At 43.4% G+C, this 10,503-nt stretch overlaps 1 protein-coding gene across 1 annotated transcript in view; it reads right to left on the bottom strand.

Annotated features, from left to right (window-relative positions):
* Positions 1-10,503, bottom strand: part of CDC40 (cell division cycle 40) — a 67,563-nt gene that overhangs the window by 36,409 nt on the left and 20,651 nt on the right. Inside the window, exons 2-3 of the mRNA XM_025198870.1 lie at positions 8,223-8,309; positions 6,067-6,196 (exon numbers count right to left, since the gene is read on the bottom strand). Coding sequence (XP_025054655.1) covers positions 6,067-6,196; positions 8,223-8,237 — 145 coding nt within the window. The 5' untranslated portion in view covers positions 8,238-8,309. The remainder of the gene's footprint in view (positions 1-6,066; positions 6,197-8,222; positions 8,310-10,503) is intronic.

Below are 10,503 nucleotides of genomic sequence, written 5' to 3' on the forward strand. Positions count from 1 at the left end.
TGCACCCTGGCAGCTCCGGCTTTGGCCCGACCCTGGGAGCTGTGAGCCCTGCTGTGGGGGGCAGGTAGGAGAGCCTAGCCCCACTTCCTGCGGTGGGCTCGTGCTGCTCTGCACAGGCCTACAGGACTGGAGCCACTGCCCGGGGGCACAGGGCTCCCGGCTCTGACCCCAGGCAGGGTGGGAGGTGTAGGGGTCAGGCCCCACCCCACATTCAGCTGTGCATCACTCCCTCCCCTTCCCCCCACCCCCAATACCAGGGTAGCCCACCAGGGGGAAGGGGCGTGAACGCAGCCAGGGAAGAAAGGTAGGGTGCAGCGCCATGTGCTTCCTGCCGCTGATCCAGCAGCATGTGCCCTCTGGAAAGAGCCCAGCACAGGTCCCCCAGCCCGTAGCCCTCCCGGGGGCCACATAGCAACAAGAGCCGTGCCCCCTCTGCTCCACATCCACTGACAGCTCCCCCCACTTTGCTGCCTGCTGCAACACTGGGATCGGCCAACGGACTACGCCATGCTCCTCCCCCTGCCCCTTTCCTAGTGCCTGCTTTACTCTCACCCTCCCTCCCCCCACCCTGATTTAAACAGATTTTTTCCCCTTTTCTTCCTTTTATCCTGATTTCATCCTGGTGTTTATGTTTCAAAGATCCCCGCCCCCCCAATTTATTTATTTATTTATTTATTACATAAAAACTGAGAATGCGGAACAGTACTGGATTTTTAAGGAGGCATATTAGCAGATACTGATCCAATTTCCAATATGCTGCTCTTCAGTGGGGAGGGGTGCAGAACAGAGCCACAAGTGGCTCATCCAGAGGGCAGGGGTGTGCACCCCCCGGATCTCTGCTCATTCAGTGCTTGTCTGGCGGCTCCTGCTGCTTGTCTGGGAGGGCTCAGGGGCGGGGTGCCCCCAGATCTGCCTGGACAGGAAGAGCCTGGCTCCAGTCCGTCCCGTGCAGATCTGGGGGCACACCCCCACTCCTGTGGCCTCCCAGACGAATGGTGGGAGCCACCAGATGACCCGCATGCAGTGGTGGGAGATGCCTCCATCTCTCCCCGCACCCTCCCAATGAGCCGGACCTCAGTCCCGCACCTGCCCCAGCTGGGCAGCCTCTGCCTCAGCCCCACACCCTCCCTTACCACAGAGGCCTTGACCTGCACCCCCCCCCCAGCCCCTTCTTTTCCGCCACACGAGATTTACCAGCTGCACGCAGCACTCCATGCTACTGGCTCTCACTGCTTACGTGCTGCACTGCGGCTGCACACGCACAGGCATTTATCAGCCAAATTATCAGTCGCATCTGGCCAATTTCTGATACAGAAACTCTTCTTTATATCAGTGCTGATCTGATATTGGACCAATGTATCAGTACACCTCTAATATTCAGCCATTTTCAGAGACTGAATCTGTTCCCTTTTGGGTAGGCACATAGTGCTGATTTCTTTTTCTACAAAATACAACTCATAGGGAAGAAGCAAATGAGGATGACAAGTAACGTTTGGCTTAGACCCTTCTATGTATCCAAGTCATGGCCAAGGGTTGAAATATAGCAAGAATGCAGATTAGTCAAGCCTTTAGGCATCTGTACTCTCCATCCCAAGGCATGCCAAAAGGAATAACTAATGGCCTTGCCAGAGAGAAGATATTCTACCAGCCATCTTTGATAAAACTGATATGGTGGTGCTCCCCCATGCTTGGAGCACTCTGATTGACTGTTTCTGTCAGCCAACTGTCTGTTAAGAATGGGGGGGGGGAGGGGGGGGGGTGGAGTAAATATAGCCAATAGCAGTAGGCAGCAGCAATTGGTGATGGCAATAGTGCCGTTTCCACTGCACATATAGCCAATAGCAGTAGGGATAAGCAACAGCAGCAGGCAGTAGGGAATTGCTAGAGCCATAGAAATAGGCAGTAGAGCAATGTTTTGCACCCATCTGTCCTTTGTGGACCCCTAAAATATTCCAACTAGAGGTGTAGCCCCCTTTGGATTGTAAGTGCAGGTGTGGACATGCTTTTCCTTGATCACAGTCATCTTGCATGGACCCCGTGGACATAGCTGGAGAAGCTGGGCTGCCGTGGTGGGGGGGGAAGGGGGTGAGCAGCAGTGGGCCTGGGCCAACCGGAGGAGCAGGCATGGAGCCAACGTAGGGGAGTGGGAGAGGATTGGGCCTGGGCCCAACGCGGGGAGGAAGCTTGCTCCTCGCCTCTCCCAGCAGCTGTTGTGTTGGCCTGGGCCAGGCTTGCTGTCCCACCCACTGCCGTGGTAGGCCGGCTTTTCCCCTCGACTCAGGCTCACTCCTCCCTGGCCCCACTGTCACTGCCAGTCCTCCCATGGCCCCACTGCCACCGCGCGCCTGCTCCTCCCCCCTGCCCCTGCATCAGGCCCACTTGGGGATGGGAGGAGCAGGCTCAGGGCTGACATGGGGGAGGGGGGTGGGGGAGGCCTCTCTGTTGCCACTGCCTCCAGGAAGCAGGGCGGATGGGCAGGGGGAGGGCGAGGCCAGCTGTGCTGGCTTTGCCCGCCCCCCGATCCCTGGTATCCCCACCATCAAAAATGGTGGGCTACCTCTGTCAGAACACTTCTTTGCGCTCTGATTGGCTGTTTGTCAGCCAGTCAGAGCACAAATAAAGCGTGACAGGCAGACTTAGGCTTTTAATATTAGAATCATGTGTAAAACTTGCATTCTTGTACAATGAGACTAATTTAAAAAAAATAGCAAAAACACATTAATTAGAAGGCAGAAACCTTTCAAACTGCTATGTCCTTATCCCTTGCCTTTCTTTAAAAAGAGTCAACAGCAGAACCTTCACTTACAAGGCTAGCTTATCCTACAACATATTTAAATCTACATTTCTAAAGACCTCTCTCTAGAAAACAAATGCCAATTAACCTTAATGGGGCCAAGCAGCCGAACGAGGGAGATAGGTGGCTTTTGAAATCTGTAGTTTCCAATAAGATGGCTTACTTGGCAGACTTTTTACAATATGCTTAAGCTGAGTCAGCAGTACTGCTTACTACCTTGATTTATACCAAGGAGCTGCTTTTGTGCTCCGTTACTAATCCACATTTTCCGTAAAAAAAAAAATTTATCTCCTTTCTTTGAACAATATTCAAGATAGAATTGCCTATATACAACTACACAGGCATAAGTGCTTAGCAGCGTATTTAAGTAGCGTATGTATTTTATATTTATAGCAAGTCAGAACAAACTTGCTAATGTGCTGAGACATCATAATGCTTATTTACTGCACCTCCTAAATGCTAGTGCTGGTTCTTCTCTGGTTTACATGGCCTACCATAGCCTTTTCACTGATCCACTTGTATCAATTCCAGAAGTCTTTTATATATTGAACCAACTCAGAACAAATAAAAAAAATCCTAAAGATACTCTTTCCACTGTTTCAGTTTCTCTTGAAAGTTATTTTCACTCTTTTAAGGTAAGTATAGAGTAACTGCTGCATGTAGAAACAGTACATACAGAACCAGTAAGAGTAGAAAGAGGTTTGAGCAGGATTTCCTCTTATCAGCTTCCTTTTCCAGACACCAAAAATCCAATTTTTATTATCTCCCCCTTCCCAGAATGTATCCAAGATCTACAGAAAACAAATACAATGCACTGGCATATGAAATAATATAAATCTGTCCACTTATATGCTGAAATATCTAATTACTGCCCACCTTTTCCCAAATTTTACTCACTGCTACATGTTACTTCATAAGTTTGGTTGGGAAGTGTATGAAGTTAAAGATCATTCTCTGGTCAAACAAAATTCTGCTAATACTACTGCACAATGATATAATCAATGAATGAAAATACCCATCTCCCAAAATTATGTAGTCAAGATTCACATGCTTTAGAGAAAAAGAATAGCTAAAGCAGCAAAAAACCCACTGAAGAAACTGAAAGAGAAAAATGAAGACATATTCATTAAATGCTATTTTATGACTGGTTAAAGTACCTATTTTAGGCCATTCTTTCTTTTGTATGAGTAAAATGGCTCACCGATTCTAGCTCCCATAATTTACATCATAAAGCCCCAATTCTGCAATTGATAGCACATGGACAAATTATACCATGTGTACAGGACACTCAATGATGTTTACAGAATTAAGCAGATGGACAAACTGTTGTGCCAAACTATGACTTGCAGGACTGTGGTTTTAAATTCTAAATAGAACTTTAAAGGAAATCAACATGTGCTGTTTTAAAACAATAGCGCAGAGTTAGGTATTACAGGAAGTATAGATAATTCAGGATCTTCCCAATTAAAAAATGCTTATAGTTTGAAAGAAGGAAAATAAATTAATTTGTATATATTTTTAAAATCAGCATAGCACTTGTAGGCAATTTTTAAATGCAAAAATAAAATCCTACACTGAAATATCCAAGCACTTCCACTCTTTAAATATATCTGCAGAGTGCAAACACTATGAATATACCTGATTTTAAATACCCTAAATAGGCTACAGTACTTTGCTAACCTAAAGAACAAATTCAAAATAAGGGTTTTTTTATGCTTTTTCAAACCTTAACTATTTGAAAGTTATTTGCGCTGAAACAATGCAACGTAACTGCCCAGATGACAAAAAGAATACCATTAGCACAATAGCTCAAAGCTTCTAGCAAGACCAATGAGGACATGGCCAAACCTATACTTGCAGAAGCTTCAAAAGGAGAGGGGAAGTTACTTGCTAAAGACTGCTCAGCAGCTGTTAGACTAAGTCATTTATGCATGAACTTGAAGCAATACAAGTGGAGCAAAACTGCTCCAAATTTGACTCTGTTTCATCCAGGGTCAAAGTAGAGCAAATTAACTCATGTGTATCTCTGTAGGATCATGCCCAGATAACAGTTACAAAGTAACAGTTTGTGTGCTTCCCAGCAGCAGCCCCCCCTCCTCTTTTGAAGCAACTACTAAGGCTGTGTGAAGCTTCAGCTGCTGCTATGATTTGGAGGAGATTCGGCTACTGAACCTCTGAATCAAATCAAGAGACCAATAAAAAAGGTCCGAATTGATTTGAAGGTCTCTGAATTGATTCGTAGATCTTCGGAGATTCAGGCTGTCCCTGCTTACCACTGCAGGGAGCTGGACCCAGACTCCGTGCCAGTAAGTAGGGGGCGGGGGAGGGGGAGGTCTGGAGGAGGGAGGGAGGGCATCCTGGCTCTTTAAAAAAAAAAGCCTTGCACTCATCGGGTGCTGCAGCAGCTGTTGGGACTTCTGAGGGCTCATGGCAGAACTCTCTCATGCAGCACGGGGCACTGGGGGGTAGCAGGGATCGCTCCTCTGCCTGGCAAAAGCCAGGCAGGAGGCTTTTTTTTTTTTTTAAAGAGCTAGGACCCTGGGGCGGGGCGGGGGATGGGGCTTATTTGACTCAGATTCAGCTGATTTGGCGGTAGCCAAATCTCTGAATCAGATTCGGCCGAATCAATTCGGGACAGTGATTCGAATCACTAAATGAAATAACTGTCCCCTGAATCAGCCAAATCCGAAGTGAATACTAGTTGCCTCGCACAGGCCTAGCAGCTACATATGCACATTTGTCCATACCCTGAGGCTTCATTCACTCATCTTACTAGACACATGACTGTAAAAGAGGGAGTTGCCCAAAACAGTAGATTTCTTTCCATTAATTTATAAATCACTAAGAGAAGTCTGAAAAAGTGTGGATCCAGACAGACAACAACCCTGAAGAACCTTGTATTACAGTAAAGCTATTCACTTTCAAAGTTAAATTTTGTTAGAATGCGGCATAATGGCTTTACAATTGTTTGCCACTATCAAAATGTGAAATGGTGATTTTTATTTTCTACATATCAACAACTCATGGTGGTTTCTGATTAAAGTTTCAGAAAGACTTAAGAAAAAATTCCAAGATAAATGTTATGACCCAGCACATTGTGAATTCCCATGAAATGGTATTTAAGTGTTATTGCTGCAGCCACAGATTTTGCAGTCCTATTCACTGTCCTGTAAAGAATAGCATGTTTGTACAGAAGCTGCCAAACACAACCACATCAGAGCAGTGACTTACAAGAATCCAAGGCTTCAAATATGAAGAGGCATGGGTCTTACCATAGGTTACAAATGTTCTTCTCTGCTGCTCAAACATGAAATCATTGATGTGTGCTGGTTCTGCATATCCAGAAAGCATATTCCTAGGTGCAGCCATCTGTTGAGTCCTAAATGGGTTTTCTGGCCCAAACTGCATCAAAATTAAAAAAAAAAAAAAGCATATAAAGAACGTTCACTATGCTATCAGACAGTTCTATCCTAGTAAGTCATATTATAATAATTTCTCACAATTTCTATAGCCAAGAAATGTTTGACATTCAAGAAGTGCAATACAGTGACTTCAGATTCCTTTCTCCTTATTGCTATTGAATACAGGTCAGACTAATAAAAGAACCTGACGTGTATTAAATAATTGTTTGAGTCTTTTCATGTACAAAGTCGTTTTTGCAAGAGAACTTCTTTCCTTCACCACTGGTGCCAAGGACAAGCCATACAAACATTTAGGAGGGGAAGAAATGCATAGAGAAGGAATTACAATCATAATGCCCTAGCCTTTTAAAAAGTGAAGCTATCTTAAGCTGTACTAAAGTACCATACTTTTACATTCAACTGTGGTTATATGAAGTATCAGATATTTTACATAACTAGTAAGCAAGAGCGTTTATAACATTTGTGTACTATCAAGTTCCAGAAAAGTAATGTTTTTTGAATAGGAAGCTAATTACTAGAGAGAAAACATGGTTGAGTGGGTGAAAATGAAGGACAATACATTAAAATATTTCTCAGACTAAGTCTAACCATAATGCTGTGTTTGTTGGCTGCCACCACAAGGACCTGGAACTGTCCTGAATTAGATTTTCTAAGTAAAATATACGTATGTAAAACAATGACCTGATCAGTAGTTTCGTATTTGTGGACTGAACTGGGTTGGTGAAAGCAGCAAAATGCAAGGTCTTTTTAAACAAAAAAACCCAAAACCAAAACAAAGAGTCTAGCCCCTATGGTTGGATAGTAAATTTCCCAAGCACAAGCCAAGCATAATTGATGCAAGATTGATGCAGAATCGGTCTACTCAGTCTCCAACTCTTTAGGGAACTAAAATACCATTTTTACCTTTGTCTAAAATGCAACATTAACTCTTACACCTAATCATAACACTAACATTTATTTTAGATTTATAATATGTATAAATGCATGGCTTAAGATGATTATTTTTATTCTTTCTGGTAACTCTTTTTCAGCAACTGACAACCTAAGATAGAAAATATGGTCAAATTGCTCTGAGGAAGACCAATTTCAAACTAAAAGAATTTGGCATACTTGCCCCATGCTCATTTAGTGTTTTAATATTAAGTTAAATAATTAAAGTTAAATGTCACATGAATAAAGTCATACTGATAACACCGGGGTTTAGTTTTAGACTAAAATATACCCCATTTCCTGGTAGCTATAGAACTATCAGTATTACTTTCCAACATTCTAAGTGACTTTCAAGAAAGCCAAAAAGACTCCAAACATTTAGTTTTTCAGTCAATCTATTTGTGCTGGCTATTGATATCTAGATCAGACATTCTCACTTTTTTTAAACCCATAGGAAAACCAACACTTAGTTGTTACTCATTTTTTGACTACTGGTAGCTATTAGACCATTTTTTCTGCTGCAATGTACTTTTGAAAGACCACACCAAATGTAGTTAACATTACTGATACATATTTGAAGCTTCAGGGTTTATCTTGTGAATCATGTTCATACCTAATAGTGCTAATATTGAGTGGCATTCCATGGCACCCCTGAAGAGATCCATCTCAAGATACCCCTGGGTGCCACCGCACTCTGGCTGAGAACGACAGATTTAGATTAACAGGAGAATGATCCAAATTATTTTGTGTTTAGCCTTCCTAGTCTGTAGTTTGGTACAAGAGTTCTTTTATTAGAAAAGCTTTCAAGGAAACGAAAATACAGCTTCCCTGGGTACCTGTTTGTATTGTGTAGTGTCTTTTAGTTTTCCCAGTTCATACCATTATAGATCAGGACCAGAACCCAATCTTTAGTGAGAACTTCACATTTATAGACCAAGAGGGGGAGGCATTGTAATGCCTGAATTTTGCATCAGCATCATTAGCAGGACATACTCCTTTTAAGATGAATGCATTTCATGGTGGTATGCCAATGTGGAAGAATAAACATTTCAGGTTTAAAAATGTTGGTTTCCTACCTCTGGTGCAAACATGGTGTCATAGGTGGGATTATACTGAACTTCCTTGACAGCAGGGTCGAGGTGGACTCCTGTCTCCACATCTTCCTAAAATACAACAGAAGTGTTAAGGAAACTGTAAGAAAACATCTCAAATACATAGAGAATCCCAAATACTTGAAAATCAATTTATCAGGTAGATAAAGAACAAAAATTTGAAAAGTTTTCAATGAAGACTGCCCCTTACCTGCATTCTTGCAAACAGAATTCTACACATGCGCTTTTCTGTCAAAATTTTACATGCAGCAAGCACCAAAATTTGTCAGAGTTTAACAACCTCTTTTCTCTCAAGTTATTAAGAAAAGACAAGACAAAGACTTTTTAAAGGCCCCAAAGGAGGCAAGAATTCCACCCCTCTCTTCCCCTCCAAGCTCAGAGGCATATCCCCTCCCCTCCCATTCCCTCCTCCCCAGTCTGCCACTGCCACTGTCCCAAGGGCAGGAGGAGTTCCAGAGCTGCTCCAGCTCAGCTGCGTGAGGGCTGGGTTCAGTCCAGGACAGCAGCAGCAACAGCAGCAAAAGCAGTAACAGGTGGACAGGTTCCAGCCCTTGTGCAGCCTAGCTGGAGTGGCTCTGGAGCTTCCCTCACCACTAGAATGGCAGTGACAGTGACAGGCGGACGAAGATAGGCGGATGGGGACAGCTGAAAGGACATGCCTCCGAGCATGGGGAAAGGAATTCTTACCTTCTTTGGGGACTTAAGGTTCCTGGCTGCTGCTTACATGGCGCAATATGCCCATCCTGGTGCAGGGTGGAGTTGGGGGGAAGGAGGAAGAAGAGGAAGCTGGGAGCTGGAGGTGCAACTAACCCTGCAGCGCCAGCCAGTGCTCCCACATCCCCCTTTGTAAAATCCTGGATATGCTTCTGCATTTTTACATCTTTAGCTTCAGGTTAAACAAGCCAGTCTATAGATGATTTCTTGTTCAACAATTTTACATTCAAGTTAATTCTGAGGTCTGAAGGAATGTTCAGGGACGGTAAAGGTTTCTGCCACACACTTGCATGTCTAGAACTGATCTCAAATTGGAGTTTATTCATTCTTATATGTAGGGATTGCCTTGTCTGTCCAATGTCAACAGCAGAGGGGCACTGTAAGCAAGTGATACTGTGCTATGCCACAGAAATAGAGGATGTTGTCTGTAGTCCACACACACAGGGACGACCTCAGGTATTGACTTCCAGTATCCCTTTATGGCAATACACAATGTTACCAATGGTATGCTGATTGCGACTGCCCTATTGATGGGCCCTGTCAAGGTCATAAGCCACAGACAGATTAAGGGGACTTAGAAAAATTAAACCTCCCAAGTGTTTTTGATTACTCTGGAGTAGATTCACGAGTCTGGAGAAAATGGGAAGACATAAGGCAGACAAAATGAAACATGCATATCAGTTATGTGCACAGCTGTTATTGATGCAAATTCTCTCTTCTGCCTCCCTGCTATAATACAGCTGCTCACTGAAGGGAAGGAGTGCTATAAGGATAGCTCTTCTAGCTCACACTTGGGGAAACAAAACAGAACAAAACAAAACCTTGTTTATGTATACACACACTCACCTCTCCCTGCCTCTGGTTGACCTGAAAACTAATGCACTTGTCTGCATCTTTGCCCCACACCATACCAAGATGGTATTTATATGATTTATAGGCTGCCCTTCCCAACAAAGGCTTAGAGTGCCTTACAACAAGAGAAACAGAACAACTTAAAAGGGGAATTAGAATAAATAAAACAAAGTAACAAAATAAAGTCAGATGTGGCCAGGTAGTATCAGCCTCCATCTCAATTACAGCACCTCCAAATTAAATCCTGCTCCTTTTACCTCATTCTGCCTCCATTTACTGAACCTGATAATCAGGCTCTGAAAGCATGTAATTTCCCCCCATATTATTCTAAAGATGAGGCTTATATGCTCATTTTTTGTGTGCGCGCAAATTCACTGACTGCAAGGAGTTATTGTTCAAATGAGGCTTTTATCCAATACTGCCATACTTGGTAATCACTTTCTACAAGAAAAAAACAAAATCTCTGTAGGTGAGAAACATTTGGAACTTTCCTTTTATTGCAGTTCGACGCATCTGACTATGCATAGCTCATAAGTTTTATTAATATTGGTAAGACTACATCTGTGTAAGAATGCAAGCTCAATTCCCAATATAGGGCTTGGTTGCTTTGTTTGGCATTTTACTTGCATTCAAACTCCAAAGGATGATGGAAAAAGGCTAATAAAAAGATGCTGCTGAA

The sequence above is a fragment of the Alligator sinensis genome, unplaced genomic scaffold, assembly GCF_000455745.1.
Source record: "Alligator sinensis unplaced genomic scaffold, ASM45574v1 scaffold737_1, whole genome shotgun sequence".
Taxonomy (NCBI): domain Eukaryota; kingdom Metazoa; phylum Chordata; order Crocodylia; family Alligatoridae; genus Alligator; species Alligator sinensis.